The sequence below is a fragment of the Choloepus didactylus genome, chromosome 18 (genome assembly GCF_015220235.1).
Source record: "Choloepus didactylus isolate mChoDid1 chromosome 18, mChoDid1.pri, whole genome shotgun sequence".
In the NCBI taxonomy this organism is placed as follows: Eukaryota; Metazoa; Chordata; class Mammalia; order Pilosa; family Megalonychidae; genus Choloepus; species Choloepus didactylus.
This window is the reverse complement of record NC_051324.1, coordinates 59407293-59429745: the sequence shown is the minus strand read 5'-3', so window position 1 is coordinate 59429745 and position 22453 is coordinate 59407293. Positions and strand designations below refer to the sequence as shown.

General features: G+C 37.4%; 1 protein-coding gene across 4 annotated transcripts in view; it reads right to left on the bottom strand.

The window, feature by feature from the left end:
* KANSL1 (KAT8 regulatory NSL complex subunit 1) overlaps positions 1–22453 on the bottom strand; it is a 243673-nt gene that overhangs the window by 12851 nt on the left and 208369 nt on the right. For all 4 annotated transcript variants that reach the window (XM_037810006.1, XM_037810005.1, XM_037810007.1 and 1 more), the window contains one exon: positions 3990–4161. In XM_037810006.1, coding sequence (XP_037665934.1) covers positions 3990–4161 — 172 coding nt within the window. The remainder of the gene's footprint in view (positions 1–3989; positions 4162–22453) is intronic.

Sequence of the window (22453 nt, the reverse complement as noted above, 5' to 3'; positions counted from 1 at the left end):
AAACAGCAGAAATCTTCTCGGCCAGCAGGTGGTGCTCTTATTAAGCCCCCCACCCCTCCTATCTTTTCCGCCTACAAATCTAAGTTAACATTTTCTTCTCCTAAGGTTATCCATCCCCTACATTTCCAGGTAAGGATCAACTGGACTTGAATAAGTGAGGTGACAGGAAAACAAAAGCCCTCCTTTGCAGTACTAAAGGGTTACTGCACCTTAATCCCTCCACCTTCCTCTGCTAGGCCTCTAGAGAAACATTTCCTCAATGTCTGTAATTTCCAGCGGCATTTATGAAAGTGGCTGAGGCGTGGTCAAGATGGGAGACAGAACTCTAGGATTAAGAGCTATAGCTGGTTCTCACCCTAACAAACTGCACAAAGTGGTTAGGAAACACTGGAAAAAAAGACTGTCTGCACCAAGGGGAAGAACCAAAAAAGAGTAAGAATAATAAAATTAAATTATAAAAAATACCAGTTTCAACTCCAAGATCCCTTTATCATTTTGAAAAACAAAAAGTTTAGTTTATTGATTCAAACCAGTTTAAGCTGGTATCTTATTCCCAACGTGAAATCTTACACTAAAGTCCAGTTCCAAGTTAAAAAACAAACACATAATAAAACAAAATGTACAGAATTTCTGTTTGGGATGATGAAAAAAATTTGGTGATGGATGATGGTGATGGTTGTACAACACTGTGAATGTAAACAATGCCACTGAAATGTACACTTAAAAAATGGTTTAAATGGCAAATTTTATTACATATGTTATTACAATAAAATTTTTAAAAAGCAGAAAAAAAAGAGTGTCATATGGGACCAGAGAACAGCTAAATGTCACATTCAAACAATTCTGAATGCAGAGGGTTGAACTGCAACACCCACCCAATGAATAAAGAGATCAGTAATTCACTGCAACCATTTTTATATCAGGATTTGGTATAAATGTTTCCATCCACAAGAATAGAAGAATGAGACAAAATCATACTTAACTTTTTCCTGAAAATGAAAAGTTGGAAATCCTGCCACCTTCAAACATCTTCTAGATAGAAGGGTGCTAAAGGGTGGACCAGAGGCCAAATCTGGGGCAAAAATGTTTAGCCCACATAGTATTTTAATTATTAGTTACTTAAAGAAAAAAAATGGAAGATCTAGCAATACTGGGTCTGCACAGTTACTATCAACAAGAACCTGAGTAGCAAATAACCCTTTAAATTTGGACACAACTCTCTAGTTCATTCCAGTACCCACCGAGCTCTCTTCACTCATGTCAGTCATTTGGTTGGTCACTGTAGGCATTTGAGATCTTAAATTCCCTGTTCTAGAAGGCTGCTCCAGATGATGAGATGCTAGCCTTCACCGTTATCTACTACTTGGAAAAGGAAACATTCTACACAATGACATTACAGGGACTCTCAAAACTTCAGGGGGCACTTTTCACAAAGAATATAATGTGAATGGTGCCCTCCGGAGCTGGGCATCCATGGAGCCCCAGGAAGCTTCTAATTTACAAACAAATTGCATGTGAACATGGCAACTGTTTGGATCAGAGCAACATTATCCAGTAGGAGCAATATTAGATATGGTGATTAGGTCTACAGGTTACCCCACAAAAACCTAATTAATACATAGTCAAATTCATTCACAGATGATCCTACTTCGGATGGTAGAACATGGAAATTCTCATTTACAGTCTTGTCAGGTAAATTTAATGACCAACTTTCAACCAAATCCTAGTGTCATGGTTAGGAGCTGTGCGTGTGTACAACAGGGGGCATGGGAAAGGGAGGGACAAAAACAGTTCTTAGACGCAGGCAAGAAGATGAAAATGATTTAAGATCAGAGAAAGGGGTGCTCCATATCTTTCCTTTCTTTCCCTCTAATTGCAACCTATAGTTGCTTAGAATGGGACAGAGTGGGGAAGGGTTAGGTTCAGTCAGCAGGACAGTAAGTGTTAATGGGAAAAGGGAACCTCCTGGTAGAGACCTAGAGTGATGAGATTAAGAAATGCCAAGCAGGTGGTCATTCAAATACATCTGATGGGGGGAAACTATCCACAACCATACATGGTAATACTGGCAACAAAGGAATGATCAGTTTGTCAGCTGACATAAAACAAGAAGCAGGTCTTAACAGAATTCAACTATAGGTTTAAGGATTCTTTCTTGCCTTTCTTCAAATACTAGACTTTACAATTTGACACTGTAATCCTGAGATAGTAACCTATCTCACCAGGTCTTCCTGGTGGCTCTGTCTGTAGCCAGAGTCCTAAAATGAGTGGAATTCTGATTTCTCTTAATAACCTGGTCAGGAATGAACATGGAATATAGTGAAAGGAACGACAAGCATCAGACAACCTAGGTTTGAATCTAGAGCCATTCACATTCATTAGCCATTTAGCTTTACATAAGCCACAATCTCTTTAAGCCTGATTCTTGAGTTGTAAAACTGAAATAACAACCTTACAAGATTATTGAGTGGCAAATGGGATAAGTATGAGAAAAGTGCTTTGTAAACTGTAAAATGCTACACAAATAACAACTGAAGTTATGTGGGCTATAATTCAAATGGCAAGGTAATAATCAGACTTTGGAATCTATACCACAAAGGAAAATGTGCTAGTGTTTTCCACTCATTATAAAGTTTATTTACTGCTCCACCACTTCTTACCTAAACCCCTAACTTGCTATCCATATGCTCCAGATTTTCTAAGTTTTTCTACTCTTTCTAGAAGCCATGTGGTGGCAGGCTTACTATGTACTACAGCATGCCCTTTTTTTTTCGCAGTCAAAGGGGGTTTTCGAAACAAACTACAGATTTAGAGGCAACTGAAGTCATTCAATGTTTGGTAACATTGAATGTGAATTACAAGAAGGGATTCCCTAGGACAGGGGTTGGCAATTCCTGTTTTTGTAGCTAAAGTTTTACTAGAATATCACCATGCTCATTCATCTTCATATTGCTTACAACTGCTTTTGTGCTATAATGGCAGAGCTGAGTTGACAGTGTGGCCTACAAAGCCTAAAATATTTATCAGCTGGCCCTTTAATTTCAAAACATTTTTTGTGCTCATGCACCTCACTTAAAATGTAATTTTTTAAATCATAAATTCAGATGGCTGTAAAGCTTATATTTTCCAAAATACTAAATGATGTGCATATATCTTTTAAAAATATATCAAAACCTGGGCATAGGAGGCAAATTTAAATTAACTTAAGGAAAAAGCTGTCATTTAATCAGCCAATCAGACTTCAGTCAGAATAAAGTGTGACTTCAATTATTAATTCTCTTAGTTACTCTAAGACAGACAAGGCATAGAACCTTGAAAATGTCATAGTCTAAACAATAAAAGGTACCTTCATCTTCACTTTTGTTATTCAAGGTTGTTTTTTCACTTAATTCCAGAGGACTCTCCTTTAGAAGCCACGAACTTTTACAATTTGGGTAAGAATAATTCCTTTTTCTTGTTACGTGTGAAAAGAGTGACTGTGAAAAGGTTAAGTGGGGAAGGAAAACTGGCAGACACAGGCTTATCAGGCAGACTGACTTTTTGTACAAAAACAGCATGCTAACACTGACGACCCATGCTTATGTATTCCCTGAAAGCTGTCATGTAATCCCAGGAGAACGTGGACCCCAGAAACACGGTGCCCATTCTATTTTACATTATGGCACACACAGATGATACATTTTAAAAGATATACTGGAGTAAATGGATCAGGTTGCTTATGGCTGTAGGCAAATGACCCAAGCAGCTCCTAGCCACCTGAAGGGTTAAGGAACAATCTCTCAGCAAGTTGCAATCTTTTAGTGGCATATTGTGGTGTAGTGGATCTACTGCACCCTATTTGCAAAATTCTAAGAGGAGGCTTCAATAGAAAGTTATACCTTGAGAGCACCTGGGTTGCACCAGGTTCTTGGCTCACTTTTTATTTTTTTTTTTACCTGGAACCATTTAAATTTCATTATCCAGACTTTGTATTCTGTGGGCTTTCTTACCATCTGGAAATGCTAGAACTGGGTGAATACAAGAGTCCAATTGGGAAAGACGTTCCAACAGAGGGGCTTCATAGTGGATTTCAGGAGGCATGGTGGTGTTATTGCCTGAACCACACAGTGCACAGGAGGGATTCACATCACAGCCAGAGCGAATTGTGCTATTCCGATGAACCTGTGAAAAGCCAAACAAAACTCTGAGCATTTAGCATCTGATAAAAATCCAGTTCTCCACCAATTATCCCAAAGATTCAGAAAACCCTCTTAGATACCTGTATGACACTGCTCACAGGATGTCTGATTAGTTTCTAAAAATAACAATATGCAAAAGCTTTCCATTTCTCTAACATACTGTCCTTCAAACTGAGGAAGTAAACTCACTTTCTTTTCCAATAATGAAACCCAATTACTCGAAGCGCTAAGCGCTTTTTGAGAAGGCCTTACAAAGTCTCCAATTTTCACCACTTAAGAGTTTTCAACTGTCTGCTAAGGTAAGCAGTTGGTTCCTGATTCCCAAGTGGGACATGGCTTCTTTTGTCTTAACCTGCATCTACTTAAGAATCTTCAGTAACCAATTCCACCTCTTCTCTTCACACGTCCTCCCCCGAAAAAAACTTTCCAGTAGTCTCAAACAAGGTGGCAAGTTTCCCTGGGTTAGACAGAACATTAGTTAATCTTTTAACCTAGCCTAAAATCCACTGTTAATTTATAAAACTCATGTGTAAGTAATGAAAATAAATTTTGTATAGTGAGGTTCACACACATATTTGCGTTAAAGTATAATTCCAAGGGGGATAACAATTATTTCCATTGAATTTACTTTGTCCACATCTGGGCAGGAAAATCAATAACCTATTTAAGCTAAGTCCAGAGTAAAATATGATGTAATTTAAGTCTTCAAAAGATAAAAAACTGTAAAAAAAAAAAAAAAAAAAAAAAAAAAAACAACATTTTTCTTTTTACAATGCCAGGCTTTGAGGAGGAAATTTCAGGTCGTGCTAAATGCAGGATCTCTACATTCTAGTGTTAGGAAGAACAAGTCTAGCAATTGCCAAAGTATGGCCAAAACATGACCCATAAAATTATTTGGGAAGCTCACAGTCCTGGAATAAAGGACCTGCCCTGTAGAACAACACTATGAGAAGGGATGCTAGGAGCAAGGGTAGTATCACAATAAAGACAAACCAGTAATATCAAAACTCTGTAACAACTGCTAGAACAGCCTTTATTTCCAGCACAGACTTCTCTTGAAAGCTGTCTGCCTTTATGGACATGTACAGGAAAAAAGATAAGAGTACAATGTGGTCTGTATAACATTCCCCAGCTGCCCCTTTCTTGCAACCACACAAATGAATGGCAAGCAAAGGAGGTCCTTTGAAGGTTAGACCGGGCAAGTTGCATGAAGAATTATAGCACGCTTCAGTGACAGATGTCACTGAAAGGAAATAATACCAATTAAACACGATACACTTCTCAAAAGGCAACATTAACTGGTACTGTTCTGAGAAAAAAATATCCCTCCACTCGATTTAATCAGGGCTGGCTTTCTAGAGGTGATAACATTTTGTGGTGAAAAGAGGGGCATATGTTGGCAGGGATGAAACCACAGACCCCACAGGAGATAAATGGCAGGATTTAGGTAATTGGTTAGTATCTAAGGAATGCAACAACATTTTAAATGTTAAAAAGATTAAGAAAAGACAGAAAAATACCAGACAAAGAAACTTTAAGGGGGGGAGTTTTTTTTTTTAACCATAAATTAACCCATGTCATTAAACTAGCTCCCCATATGGACAATTAACAACATTTCATTTTTACAGCTACAGAGTATATCACTTAAGTTGACAGTCAATGGAGTGGGTGCAGAGAAAAATGAATTTAGGAAAAATAAAAGTAAAACTGGGAAAAGAAAATGATAAAAGCAGAAATTACCAACAGAAAATACACATAAGAAATAGTAAATTTAAGAGCTGTTTGTTAGGAGTTTTTCTTTTTTCTTCCCATATCCACCTCAGGAGGTGGGTTGGGTACAAACAGATCAATTAATTAACTAGATAAACTATCAAAATGACCTAATGAAAAGAAAAATGCAAACATATAAAATCAGGATGGACAAAGAATACAGTCCCAGAAATGACATAAAAAACAATTTCAAGGCAACAATAATAACAGAAAGATACTTGCTCAAGTCTTAAATAATGAAATTGGGAAAATGAGTCACCAAAATTGTCCTGAAGAAGAACATTTTAAGTAGATTGTTAACAGAATAAAACTGATAATTCTGCCAAAGAATTTCTCAAAAAAGCACTAGTTACGTGAAAAACTGGGAATAGCACATATACATAAAGGTATACCTAACAAATGGAACTTACCACTATAGTCATTAATAAGCCTAAGTCTCTATAAGATAACCTGGAGAAATATCCAAGATATACTGCCAAGTTAAAAAAATGAATGGGAAAAAAAACCAAAACCAAAACCAAAACCAAACAAAACTAAACTAGCCATAGTAATATCCAAATAAAACATTTATAATATATGGAGAGAGGAAAACCAGAGGAATGTGCCCAAAATCATAGATGTAGTTATTACTTTCATTTTCTTCACTATGCATTTCTAAAATGTCTGAATTTAAAATTTTTTTTGTAATATATCTCATCAGGGAATACAATATGCATACCTTAGAGGCTCAGACTCTAATCTGTTTCCTGCATGAAGTCTTTTGTATTAACATTATTCTATTCAGTTTAAATGGTTGGTGCTGGAAAAAGAAATTAGAAAAGCTTCTATATTTCTTTTAGAGTAACAGAATGCTGATGCAAAACCTGAGAAAGGTCTGTGTACACATATAAACTTAAATACCAATCTCATTTTTAAATGAAAATTATAAAATATCAATAAATAGAACCTAGGAGTATTAACAATATATTTAACACTGTTATTAAAGGATACATTTTTGGATCTTTTTTTGCAGGACAATTTTGACAATTTTTAAATTACTTAATTCATACCCCCTTTGCACAAAACCATCATTAGGTTTTATCTCACAAATATTAAGTACACAAAAAACACACACTTTCACTAAAACAAGTTGCCAAATTGTATACATAAATCCATTAATATCTTTTAAAAATCACAACAAATATAAACAACTTAACCATGAGCAAGTGAGGGTTCATGCCTAGATTATCAAGATTGTTCAATTTTAGGAAATCAAATAATACAATCATAGACTTGTTTGTTCAATGGTCTACACAACCTTTCCATTTACATGTCTAATAGACATCTCAAAGTTAACGTGTTCAAAACTGAGCTCCTGCTCTTCCCCAACTTCTAGATTTTCAGTCCTAAAACCCTGGATTCATCTTAAACTCCCTTCTTTTTCCCACACCCCATATCCAATCATGAAATCCTGTTAGCTCTTTTAAATGTAATCTCACATTATACCTACCACCTCAACTGCAACCACCCTAGTCCACGCGGAATCTTTATTCTCATGAGTTTCTTCAAGTGCCTAATTGGTATTCCTATTTGCCCTTCCTTTCAGCTAGTCAATACAGTAGTTATAGTAATCTTATTTTACATCCTTAGATCATGCCAGTCCCCTTATCCTAACTTTCCAGTGGCTCCCTGTCTCATGAGGAATAAAAGCCAAAGTCCTTGTAACAATACACAGAAGGCCTTCCACCGCCAGTCACTTTCTGATCTCATTGCCTGCTATTCTCCTAGCTCATTCTTTACCAGGTACTTTGGCTTCCTTGCTATTTCTCCAATATGGCAGGCAAATTTTCAGAAAATGGGCCTTTGCACTTGGCTCATCCCCCAGTAGCGTCATGGTTATTCCTTCACTTCAGATTTTTTTCCCTAAATGTCACTTTCTCAAAAAAGAACTTTATTTAGAAAATTACAAGTAAAAAAGATTCTTGACTTTAGTAACAAAAATGCTAGAATAAGCACAAGAAATTTTAAGCATAAAACTTAAAAGATGTTAATAAACTCTACAAGTTCATCTATAATCTTTAAACCCAACCTGTTTTTTCTTGAGTGGGGGGAAGGCTGGGGAAGCAAGGGATTAAAACAAATAATCTTAAAAATTCAGCTGAAGAATAAATGTGAGGGGAACACCCTCCCCCAGAAAATTTCTGATAAGCAAAGGTAGAGAGGATTGATTTGCCCTACCAAATATTAAAAATACTTTAAAGTTACAGTAATTAAAATAATCTGTTAATGGCTAAGGAACAGAAAAGAGAAAAATTAGTTAAACAAAAAAGAGAGGTAGACCAGAGTATATACGGTAGTTTACTGCTTGAGAAAGGTGATGAGGTAATATGGGAAAAAAAAAAAAGGTTGGAGTACTACCTCACACCAAAATAAATTCCAAACAAAAGATTTAAGTATAAAAACAAACATTATGCTTGAATTAAAAAAAAAAAAAAAGTGAGGGAATATACAGTGGTTAAAAATGCAGGCTACAGAGCCAGACTGTCTGGATTTGAACCCTGACTGCCACTTACTAGCTGTATGACCTTAGATAAACACTTAATGTCTTCACCCATAACAATAGTGCTTATCTGGTAAGAGTTATTTTGAGGATTAAATCCTTAGGTTCTGGCTCTCAACTCTCTATATGTTACTTATATGATCATACGAAGTACACCTATTTTTATTTTGGGGGAGAAGAAAAAAAGAACAAATATGGGGTCTTTCAAAGACCTCAATTTCAAATTGTAGTTTCTTAATCGTTACTTGTATGACCTTTGGTAAGTCATATAACATGCTCGTATTTACTCACCTGTTGATAAAAGACTGGTAATACCAATTTCATGGGTTTGGGAAAGGTAAAATGATTTCATAAACTGTTAAAACGCAAGACAAATGCTAGCTAAATCAGTGTATAGCAGGGTTTCTCAACAGCAGCACTACTGCCATTTTGGGCTGTCCTATGCACTGCAGATATCTAGCAGCAGCCCTGGACTTCACTCTCCCCTAGTTTATCACAGCCCACAATGCCTACGGCCACTGCCAAAAGGATCCAGGGGTAGATGATAGGTGGGGCACAGAGACTGATGACAAATCACTGAGAACCGCTAGGCTCAAGTCATGACCATCCATCCTGAAAGAATTAAAGCAAACCTCCATTACATATTAATGGAACAAATGTAATATAAATATAAATATAGTGGAAAGCTCTCAAAAAAACAACTGTAGTCAAATCAAAAGAACTCAGGGGCAAGCTTGAACAGTATCCCACTAACCCAAGATGAGCACTTGAGCATCAAAGAAAATAACTACCACAATGGCTTCAAATAATCCCACAATTATGTTTAAATTCATGAGTTCACAATGATATGCAACCCCCTCCATCAAAACCTTATTAGAGGTAGAGGCCTTAGAAACCTTACAGGATGGTAGGAAACCAACTTATTATTTTGAAAACTGGTAAATAAAAGGAAATAAACAATAATCATGCTTTTTCTATACAAATTGTACCTCAGAGTAAACGAACAGTTGAAGAGAGCCACTTTTTCTTTACATACATGGTCTAGCTAATAAAATTAAAATGTAGAATATCATCATTCTTCAACGTCTAAGGAAATAATGGTCCCAGGTAATATTCACCACTGACCGACGATACAAAAAGAGAGACAATAAGGCATTATGCACTTTACAATGCAAGAACCCAAAGCCACTTTATGTCTTCTGACCAAAAACTCAAACCTGAATTTTGAAACTACCAGTTTTTAGGAAATGCAGGAGAGATCGGAAAACCAATGACTTGAAATGCACCCAAAATAAGATGGGCTTATGGTTAGATAGGATAGAGGGAAGGATATGACATAAAGCAAACATTATAAAATGTTAACAGGAGAATCTAATGTAAAACTCATTCAACTTTGTGAGTCTGAATAATTTCATAATAAGATGTTGGAAAAGAAAACCATGACACCACAGGACTTCTGCTTCTGGCCATGATGGAGTAACAGTGATCAGATTTACCATCTAGCTACAAACTAGAAAATGGGACAACAGTCAGCCCAACATCCCTCAGGAGATCCCTGGGAGCAAATGGGGTGGACTCTATGACTGCCCTGGCTTTCTGCCCAGAAGTACACTCCAGACTGCAGAACAAGAAGAGGGATCTCAAGCAGAGCACAGAGGTTTCAAAGAGGTGAGGAAATGGAGCTCAGAGCTCAGAGACTAACGTGGCTCTGGAAACCGAAGGACAGAATTCTTGAGAGGAGGAATCTATGCAGGAGAAAAAGTTCCAGAAATCTTGATGACACCCCCTTGAGCCTATGCTGAGTGCTAACAAAGCGCATATGCAGGGTGGAACCTCCGTAAGTAAGGTCAGACAAAGAGCAAGTGGGGAGCTGCAAGATGAATGGTTCCCAGAGTTTACAGGGGTTGGGAAGCTTTTGAATTCCAACCAGCTAGAGTGGCTTAGGGCATTCAATAGACCCTAGAAGGTCCTGCTTTAGTAGTGGAGCTAACCTACTAAGTAGGCTGCCTGCCCTAACAAACCTTAAGAATGAGCCTGGGAAGGACAAACTGAACCTCAAGTAACTTAACTGCCTACAAAACAAAGCCTCTTTAAAGGAAAATAACACAATGCATATGCTTCAACCATGTAAAATTAAATTACCAGCACCCAATAACAAACTGCCAGATATGCAAAGAGGCAGGAAAAAACACTGCAGGGATACAGTAAGAAAAATATAGGACACAGGAAACCAAGGGACAAATGACTCAATTTTCTCAACAAATAAATTACAAGGCAAAGGGGTATAATGGATAGCATATAGTAAACCAACAGTTTCTGAAAATAAATAGGAAAAAAGAAACAGATTTAAAAAAAATTTCTCAAGGTATCAGAGAAATGCTAAAGCAATGACAATACTGAAAAGCCAAGATTCCAGAGAGGGAAGAACCATGAAGGTAAACTCATTCTGCAGCTGCTTCTTTTCTGGGCACACAACACTAATTCTGTAAAAAATGCTAAGAATCTGGGCATTGATTGGGTAGAAAGTCACTTCCGGGGAACAGAGAAATGAGCAGAGATCTTGGTGATTTTGTAGGGCTGCCGAGACAACATTTGAGACTTGAAGAGTCAAGTTCCCAGTAAAAAGAGAGGACATATGTCAGGTTCCCATCAACCCCCAGGCATTTGTCAGTCCATTCCCCCAGTGATTACCTCTGGGGAAGGAAGAAAAGGGAATAATAGAAAATAAAAGGAACTTAATTTGTAATGTTTCTTTATATACTAAACACATACAGAGAGAAAAATGTGAAGATATTAACATTTAGGGAGGTACAAATGTTGTCACATCATTCTTTATATTTTACAGAATAAAAAGAAAATTGGGGGAGGGGTCAGGTAAAGGGGGAAAGCTTTTCCATATACAGGGAACTGAAGTTCTTACACAATAAACTGAATGGTGCAGAGCCCCAGAGAACCAGGCAATGGGAGTAAAAGGAAGATCAACTATTCTAGAACAAAGTTATGTTAAGTATGAAAGTTGTTAAAAACCCAGGAATTGGACGGGGAATAACAGCTATCCAACTGTCTTCCAGATTAACAATTGAGAAAGGGATTCAACCATCACATCACCAGCAGAGACAAGGACCAAAGGCCAGTTTCTAAATTTTTCTAACGACAAACGTAAAAGTCTGGATAAACTTAGGAAGAAAGAAAGAAAAAAAACCTTGATACGTTTTATGAATAAAACACTACACAGAAAAAGAGAAAAGGAAGTAAATCTGAAAAATTCAGAAAAAATGATGTATCTCAAAAATCCAGTAAAACAATTAAAGAAACTTCTAACATCTTCAATGGAGCGAAAAACAACATGGCCTTATTTAAGGTAGCACAATAAGATGAAAGGACCAAAAAGCTGACATAAAAAGGAAATATAAAAAACTGAAAAGGAAAACAGAAAAGAAAATCTAAACACATAGTAGAAATCAAATCTACTTAACAGGAAATAAAGGTCAGAACTGATGATACAGGAAGTTAAAACAGGTTGTGAGAGATAAAACTGTCTTTCCATTTGCAGTATGGGAGGGCCAAAGAGATGAAAACAATGAGAAGCTAACAGATAACATTTAAGAGATTATTATGTACACCCAAACTGTGCTAATTATTTAATATATCTAATCTGTGCAACGTCATGAAGCAGGTACAATAAGCTAGATACAAAGACTGGAATACAGCAATATAGGTAACTGACATAGAGAGGCAACTACAAACTTAAGGGAAGCAAAACCCAAAGCTATTCTAGAAGAAAACTTGACAGAGCTAAATAAAGAATTCTGTAACACTGTCCACTGCAATTCTGAAACAATGGAAATGTTCTATATTTGTGCTGCACAAATGGTAGCCACTAGTCATATGTGACAACTGAGCACTTGAAATATGGCTGGTGTGACCATGGTACACAATTTTTAATCTTATTTAATTTAAATGTAAATACCTTCATGTGGATAGCAGCTACCATAATGGACAGTGCAGAGTGGAGAATGTTTCCTGTGCTCTAGGACAAAATAAAAGTCTCGAAAAAGTAGATATATCCTAGAAATATTTAAATACAAGGACACAGCAAAGAGAAAAACTCATATGTACCTGATAAAAGTAAAAATTGGTTACCTATAAAAAGGAATGAAAATTAGATTTGCATCAATGTAATTCTGTGCAGAGGGGAAAGGGGAGAGGGGACAGAAAAGAGGAAGTAGAAAAGAAGGAAAAGGAGGGAGAGAGGAAGGAAGGAGAAAAGAAAGAGACAAGGAGGGAAGGACAGCGAGAGGGAGGAAAGTGGTAAAAGAAAAGACAACAGGATTAATCAAAGTGATGAGAGAGAGGTTATAATCTAAGAACTTGACACATGGTCAAACTGTAGATAACTATGAAAGCAAGATAAGATCATTTTCAGATAGCTAAAAGACACAAAAAAGAAATTACTTAAAACTGTGCTCTAATCATTGAAGAACTGAAATTCCAAATTAAGAACTCAAAAAATGGGGATATGGAGGTATAAAAAGGTATGTTAGTGAAGAATGAAATCAGTTATAATCAAAATAAGCCTAAATAGCATTTGTGTATCTGGTTTCAAAACTGAGTAAGAAATTATAGTCTATTCTTCAAAGAAAAGATAGTATAATGGGAATTTAAAACCCTATACATAATACTTAAAAAAAAAATTAGAACAGAACACTGGGATGAAAGACAACTAAATATATATTTTAACAATAAATATGAATGAAATAAAATCCCCATTAAAATCAAAGATTTCCAGGAGGTTAAAAAAGTAAACAGGTATCTTTTATGTTTCGAAAAACCTATAAAAAACAAAATGCTAAAATAAATGGATGAGGCAAGAAGACAGTGAGATGACATTTAAACTGATGAAAGCCAAGATCTGAGACCCAAGAATTCTACATCTGGCAGGACTTCCTTTCAAAACTGAGAGAATGAGAGATTCCCAGAGAAACAAAAGCTGAGGGAGTTTGTCACCACTAGACTGCCCCTGGAAGATACCAAAAGGAGTTCTGTAGGTTAAAAGGAAAGGACAATAGACAAAAATCAGAGCTGCAGGAAGAAATCAACATCTCCAGTAATGGCAATGACATGGATAAATACAAATGCCAGTACTATTGTGTTTTTTTTGGTTTTAACATGATTTTTTACATCCTATAGAATCCAAAAGGCAAACGCATAAAATGTAATAATAAATCATAATGTATAAACATACAATTTGTGAAAAGAACTACATAAAGGTTGGGATATGGAGAGAGATAGGAAGACAGTTTGTGTATACTATTAAGTTAAGTCAAAGCAAACAAGACTTAGGATGTTATATTTCAGCCCCATGATGACTTCAAAGAAGATACTGGAGAATATGCAAGCTCACAGAGACAGAAAATAAGAGTCAAGATGCTAAGGGAAGGGGCAAGAGGAATGGGGATTTAATTGATAATGGGTATAAGGGTTTCTGTTTGGGGAGATGGGAAACAATGCAAGGTGGTAAGGGTACTGTAATATTGTGAATGTGATTAATCCCACTGAATGGTATGTTTGGAAGCAGTTGAAATGTGAAATTTTATGTTCCCACAATAAAAAAAAATTATCTGAAGAGTCAACGACAATAAATAAAATGCAATGTGATCCTTGATGGGATCTAACAAGGAAGGAGAAAAGGCTCAGAAGGACATTATTGGGACATATGAAACAAGTGGTATATAGACTGATCTTTATATCAACGTGAAATTTCTTGAACTCAAGTGTTCAGAATATGGATCGATAAAAAAGACAGGCAGACAGGTAGGTAGATGAACTGATGAAAAGCTAGAATGATATGGCAAATGTGGCAAAACGTTAAAATTGGGGCTAGGGTTATCTGGGGGGACAGGGGTATGTTGGCATTCTCTGTATGGGGGCTTGCATTATTATTTTTTTATTTTTTCATAAAATAAATGTTTACTGAACACCTTTCTATACCTGAAACTAGAAATTCTCCTGATCAAATATTTTTAAATTCAATTTTATTGAGATATATTCACATACCATGCAGTCATACAAAGCGTACAATCAATTGTTCACAGTACCACTATATAGTTGTGTGCTCATCAGCAAAATTAATTTTTGAACATTTTCATTATCACACACACAAAAATAACAATAATAATTAAAGTGAAAAATAACAATTAAAGTAAAAAAGAACACCAGGTGCCCCCCTTTTTTTTTTGCCGTTTTTCTACTCACCCATCCATACACTGGACGAAGGGAAGTGTGATCCACATGGCTTTCCCAATCACACTGTCACCCCTCATAAGCTATATTGTTATACAATCGTCTTCAAGATTCAAGGGTTCAGGTATTCACTGCTAGCTATTCCAATTCATTAGAACCTAAAAAGGGTTATCTATATTGTGCCTAGGAGTGCCCATCAGAGTGACCTCTCAGCTCCTTTTGGAATCTCTCAGGAACTGCAACTTATTTCGTTTGATTTCACACCCCCCTTTTGGTTAAGAAGATGGTCTCCATCTCACGATGCCAGGTCTAGATTCATCCCTGGGAGTCATATTCCACGTTGCCAGGGAGATTTACACCACTGGGTGTCAGATCCCATGTGGGGGGAGGGCAGTGATTTCATCCGCCAAGTTGGCTTAGCTAGACAGAGGGCCACATCTGAACAACAAAAGGCATTCGGGAGGAAACACTTAGGCACAAGTATAAGCAGGCCTAGCCCCTCCTCTGTAATAACAGTCTTCCCAAGGGCAAGTCCTGTGGTAGAGGGCTCAGCCCATCCAACCTCCAGTCCCCAATGTCTGTGAGCACATCAGCAACTACTGAGGTGGGAAGCCCAACAACGCTGCATTCTCTCTCAGCAACTCAGGGGGGCTCTGTATATTTTTTTCATTTTTTTTTTAAATTAATTATTAACTATATCAAACAAACACAATAAAAAAATTTTCAAACAAACCAAAACACGGGAATAAGAAAAAGATAACTAACCTAAAATAACTACTTTACTTCCAACATGTTCCTACTCTAGTCCAAGAAAATAACCTAACATTTCTGTGAACTTGTTCACATTTCTGTGAACTTGTCCCCACCACACCCACCAGAAATTAACAAACCAGTCATTCCTGGGCATTCCCAGAACGTTAAATTTACTACGACAGAGTATCTGTTCTTACTAAGTTATCGTTCCCTCTTCACTAATTGCTCTCTATCGCTGGGTCCCCTACATTCTACATTATAAAGCATTTATTTTACATTTTTCAATGTTCACATTAGTGGTAGCATATAATATTTCTCTTTTGTGCCTGGCTTATTTTGCTCAGCATTATGTCTTCAAGTTTCATCAATGTTGTCATGTTTCATGACATCATTCCTTCTTACTTCCACGTAGTATTCCATCGTGTGTATATACCACATTTTATTTATCCACTCATCTGTTGAAGGACATTTGGGTTGTTTCCATCCTTGGCAATTGTGAATAATGCTGCTATGAACATTGGCAAGCAGATATTTATCTGTTCATGTCACTGCTTTCAGATCTTGCAGGTATATACTGAGAAGGGCAATTGCTGGATTGAAGGGTAATTCTGCATCTAGTTTTCTAAGAAGTGCCAGACTGTCTTCCAGTGGCTGAACCATTATACAGTCCCACTAACAATGAATAAGAGTTCCAATTTCTCCACATCCTCTCCAGCATTTGTAGTTTCCTGTTTGTTTAATGGCAGCCAATCTAATTGGTGTGAGATGGTATCTCATTGTGGTCTTAATTTGCATCTCTCTACTAGCTAGTGAAGCTGAACATTTTTTCATGCGTTTTTTGGCCATTTGTATTTCCTCTTCAGAGAACTGTCTTTTCACATCTTTTGCCCATTTTATAATTGGGCTGTTTATACTATTTGTAGGATTTCTTTGTATATGCAAGATATCAGTCTTTTGTCAGATACATGGTTTCCAAAAAATTTTTCCCATTGAGTTGGCTGCCTCTTCACCTTTTTGACAAATTCCTCTGAGGTGCAGAAACTTCTAAGTTTAAGGAGTTCCCATTTATCTACTTTCTCTTGCCACAGTTTGTCTCTGCCGCTGACCCACAAGTCCCTGGTACTGGAGTATGGTCCCTGGGACTTCTGAGTGGGTCCCTCTTCCAAGTCGTGCCTTCCTAGGGCCTCTGTTGAGATAATGTGCTAGGTCACAGGTGGGTGCCATCCCCCAAAGGAAGTTCTGGGCTGCAGGGTCGTGTAGGGGCATTCCTAGAGTGCTGAAAGGATGGCTGTAGGGGGTGTGTTAATTTTCCTTTTTGCCTCCCTTCACCTTCCTAGCTCCAGGACAATTAGCTGCAGGTGCACGAAAGGCTACTATCCATGCCAGATATTGTGTGTGGCGTGTGCATGTTGCTGGAAACACTTCCCACTGTGCTGGGTTGTTTGGCACAGCTCTGGGCTGCAGCACCAGGCAGGAGAGTTCCGAGCCTGCCGGGAAGATGGCCGTAAAGGGGCGTGGTTATTTTCCCCTTTTGGCTAACTTCTGCCTTCCTAGCTCCACGACAATTAGCGGTGGGTGCACGAAAGGCTATCGTCCATGCCAGATACGGAGGCATGCCCACAGGTTGTGGGGAGGCAGTTCCCACAGTGCTTCACTGTGTAGTTCTTGCAGCCATATCCTCAGCTGCTTTTGGGTTTTTAAAACTAGTCTGACTCCAAACGCCAACCCACAGTTTCCCCACAACACAGTGTGGCTGTCAGTTATTCAGCAGGCTCACTCACTCATTTCAGTACACAGACTCCCAGTTTCACCAAGCGCACGGTCCCTGTGGATTTAGCAGACCTTGTCCAGCTGGTGCATTGCTGGAACTGGTGTTCTGGGTCACTTTCTGTATTTTATCTAGTATTTTTCATGGAGATGTTTTTTTGCCCTGTCTCTCCTAACCGCCATCTTCTGGAAGCCCCCGCATTATTTTTGTAATTGTCCTGTAAGTTTGAAATTCTCAAAATAAAAAAAAAATTAACAGTGACCTATGAACAGTATTGACATTAAAGTAATAATGAGATAAGCTTGGCTCACTATGACCAACTATTTCTTAATACTTCTAAAAAGTACATCTAGACAAGGAAATGTAGTAAGAAGTGTATAAAGAAGCCTCAAATTATTTGGTGACGACAAGACAGCGTACGTGGAAAATAAAAAATAATCACCTGAAAAAGTGTTAAAATAAGAATTCAGAAAGTTGTTCAATTATAAAATAAAGATCTAAAAATCAGTGGTACTCATAAACTAACACTAACAGAAAATATAATGGAATTTCTCATTCACAATATAACAAAAAATCAAGAAGGTAGGGAACATGAAAGAACTGAAGGAAGATATAAAAGGCTTAGCTACATGGAGAACGTTTATGTTCCCATAATACTGTAACGATGTCAGTTCTCTCTGAAGTAAGAAATTCCCATGAAAAATCCACTGAAATACTTATGGAAGAATGCCAATCTCAAAATAAGGATATATTCAGCATTCTCTGATCATCATAGAATATCAGTCCAAACCAAGAAAATTCTTTTCACTTGAGAACAGTTTATAATACTTTGCTTTCATTTTTTGCACCTAAAAATCAATACCTAACCCAACCCACTGTTAGCATTTGAAGGGGTTTTTGTATGTTTCACAATTCTATCATGACCAAGTATATCTCACACCTGGCTCTTGCACAAAGTCCATTAAAGTGAAGGCATTTTGATAAATAAAGTTAAAAAAAAAAAAATAAAGTGAAGGCATAGAGTATTAACCTCCTACTTCCATTTACGTTTATCCCGGCCTTTCAAAATTTATTCTGTGTATGTTTTAAAACGCTCTCATATAAATTTAGAGATCATTGGCCCAAGCACTGGATGATTTCTCAGTGAGTACCCTTTTAGTAGTAAAAGAGTATTAGTCCCCTATGTGGGACATAACTCCCAGGGATGTAAATCTCCCTGGAAATGAGGGATATGACTCTCAGGGATGAGCCTGGATCCAGCATAGTGGGATTGAGAAAGACTTCTTGACCAAAAGGGGAAAGAAAAATGAAACAAAATAAAGTTTCAGTGGCTGAGAGATTTCAAATGGAGTTGAGAGGTCATTCTGGAGGTTATTCTTATGCGCTAAATAGATATCCCTTTTTAGTTTTTAGTGTATTGGAATAGCTAGAAGGAAATACCTGAAACTGCTGAACTGCAACCCAGTAGTCTTGATTCTTGAAGGAGAATGTATAACCAAATAGCTTACATGGTGTCACTGTGTGATTGTGAAAACCTTGTGGCTCACACTCCCTTTACCCAGTGTATGTACAGATGAGTAGAAAAAGGGGGACAAAAATTATATGAATAATGGGGAATGGGAGTGGGATGTTTTGGGTGTTCTTTTTTACTTTCATTTTTATTTTTTTTGAGTAATGAATCTATGGAAATAAGAATGTTCAAAAATTGATTGTGGTGATGAATGCACAACAATATGGTGGTACTGTGAACAACTGCACACTCTGGATGACTGTACAGTATGTGAATATATCTCAATAAAACTGAATAATAAAAAAAGGTATTAGTAAAATTCCAAAGGAACTATAATTATTTGTGTGGCACTATTGCTCCTTTCCAAGTCTGAGTATGACCAGTACTGAAAAGTTAGATCTTCAAGTCTACCACAAGAGCTCCTTGTCAATAAAGAATATATTTCACTTGACATCAAATTATTCACTTTTAATATTGATTCATAAAAATTTCAGTTCTTTAGTCCTCAAATACAAATGTCATGACACTGGGCTTTAAATAGGTGGAATTAAATCTAGAAAGCTTATAATTGTGCCGATATCTACAGATAATCTGGGTACATCTATAAGACAATGTATATATGTAAATGTCATCCCTCAGGTATGATTCAATGGGAAGAGGAGGAGAACCAGTGGGAATTCTACAGAAGTCAACCTTAATATTAAACCCAGAACCATTCTCCTATGTTACAATTATACTCCAACATAGAGACTGTGAAATTCTAAAACCATAAATACTGCTAAACTATTTGTAATAAATGCTACTTAAAAAAAATTTTTTTTTAAAATTGCTATTAAGGCCAATTCAAAATTTCAAGGTTATGTTAGTAATAAACTTGGGTGTTATATGTACAACTGGCTAAAAAGAAAACCAGCTGTTTTGTTCTGAACCATTCATTCCCAAACATTGATTGCTCCCACTGCCAGACTTAACAGTCCACAGTAAACTGAGATTGAGAGGAATGTCTTGAACTATTAATAAAACTACATTACTGAGGATAGCAAGATGGTGGCATAGAGAGGAGTGGAATTTAGTCAGTACCCTGGAACAACTAATGAACAATCAAGAACAACTAGTAAATAATTTGGAATAACTGTGGGGGGATAACCGTGACTGTCACACATCATACATCAATCTGGATTGGGAGGAATGCTTGAGATCACAGCATAAAATCTGTAAGTGAAAACTGCGGAACCATACTGGGAGCCCCTACCCCATGGCAGGCTTAGCTGCAAAACCTCGCTGTGGTAGAGAGCAGCTCTCTCCCAGCAAGTGAATATAGCTCAACTCACCTCCAACTGGGGTTTTAATTGACAAATGTGGACTGCTGAATACAAGCTACAACCCCCCGAACAAGCAGACAGAGGCTTTTTTTTAAGTGATGACTGACCTTAAAGAACCAGAAGACCCATCAGTCCCGGGACGAGGAGCCCAGAAGATCAGATGTTACTTCTGGCCAACGAGTGAAACTGGGGGACTGTGTACTGGATCTAAAAGGGAGCTTTCTGTCCCTTTTTCTCTCTCTCAACCTGAAGGGCTCAGAGGAGACAGCCAGAGTTTTCAGTATAGAGAGCCTCAGCCATTTTCAGTTCGCACTGCTCTGACCCAGAAAGGGTTGGAGATAACAGAGTCAGAGAGACAATTCAAATGCAAATGGTAGCTCCCTGGGGGTAGGGGGGGATACCTTCCCTAAGGGTAAGGAGGCGGGGCCCAGGTTTCCCTTCAGAACCAGACCCCAGAGCCTGGGGGAAAACAACCAAAACAGAAACTGAAGGGGCCACATCTCCTTACACCAGTTGGGAGCAACAGGCTGACAGGCACCACCTGCTGGGCAGGTTAGGAAAAGCACAGCAACTGGAAACTCACAGGAAAGTCTGTCATTTCTCTAAGATACACCCTGAATATAACCCCATTCTGAGACCTGAACCCATTCTGGTCTGGGAAAATCTGACTGGGGTAACCAAGGAAACCAGATGCCTAGACAACAAAAAATTACAATCTATACCAGGAAAAACGAAGCTGTGGTCCAAAGAAACAAACTTACACCTCAATCAAGATCAGTTGATTTAATGAAATAATCTATTAAAGATTTTCAAAGAAATATGCTAAATTAAATAAAAAACCAAATCAATGAGTTCAGGGAAGATATAACAAAAGAGATGAAGGCTATAAAGAAAATACCGGGCAAACATAAGGTAGAAATCCAAAGGTTGAAAAAACAACTGGCAGAATCTATGAAAATGAAAGGCACAACACAAGAGATGAAAAACACAATGGAGACATACAATAGCAGATCTCAAGAAGCAGAAGAAAAACACTCAAGAACTGGAGAACAAAACACCTGAAAGCCTACGCACAAAAGAACAGATAGAGAAAAGAATGGAAAAATATAAGCAATGTCTCTGGGAACTTAAGGACAAAACAAAATATAAGAATGTACATATCACTGGTGTCCCAGAAGGAGAAGAGAAGGGAAAACGGGCAGAAGCAATAATAGAGGAAATAATCAATGAAAATTTCCCATCTCTTATGAAAGACATAAAATTACAGATCCAACAAGCGCAGTGCACCCCAAACAGAATAGATCTGAACAGGCCTACGCCAAGACACTTAATAATCAGATTATCAAATGACAAGGGTAAACAGAGAATCCTGAAAGCAGCAAGAGAAAAGCGATCCATCACATACAAAGGAAGCTTGATAAGACTGTACTGATTTCTTAATAGAAACCATGGAGGCAAGAAGGAAGTGGGGTGATATATTTAAGATACTGAAAGAGAAAAACCGCCAACCAAGAATCCTATATCCGGCAAAACTGTCCTTCAAATATGAGAGAGACTTCGAAATATTCTCTGACAGAGAGACAATGAGAGAGTTTGTGAACAAGATAACTGTACTACAGGAAATACTAAAGGGAGCACTACAGACAAATAGGAAAATACAGGAGTGAGAGGTTTGGAACACAATTTTGGGCGATGTTCGCACAGCAATGGAAGTACACTGAACAAAGACAACTGCGAGTCTGGTTGATAGAGGAAGGTTAGGAGCATGTGGGACACCAGAAGGAAAGAAGAAAGATAAAGACTAGGACTGTATATCTCAGTGAAACGCAGAGTGCTCAAGAATTGTGTTAAATGTACAAATATGTTTTTACATGAGGGAGAACAAATGAACATCAACCTTGCAAGGTGTTAAAAATAGGGTGGTATTGGGGAAAAAAACACAATCAATGCAAACTAGGGACTACAGTTAACAGAAACACTGTATTATGCTTCCTTTAACGTAACAAAGGCAAAATAATGAAGCTAAATGCCTGTAAGAGGGGCATATAAGCGAGAGGTATGGGACTCTTGGCATTGGTGATGTTGTCTGACTCTTTTATTCTATTTTAGGTTAACTCTATCTTTCCTTTTGTTGCTTTTTAGCTTTCATTTTTTTTCTCTTTCTTTTTCTTTCTCTTTTGTCTCTCTCCCTTCTTTGACTCTTCCTCCTTCTTTGTGGAAGAAACGGAGATGTCTTTATATAGATAGTGGTGAAGGTGGTGAATACATAAATACGTAATTATACAGGGAACCATCAATTGTTTACTTAGGACGGAAAGTATGGTAGGTGAACAAAACTGTCTTAAAAAAAAATGGGTTGATGAAGAAACC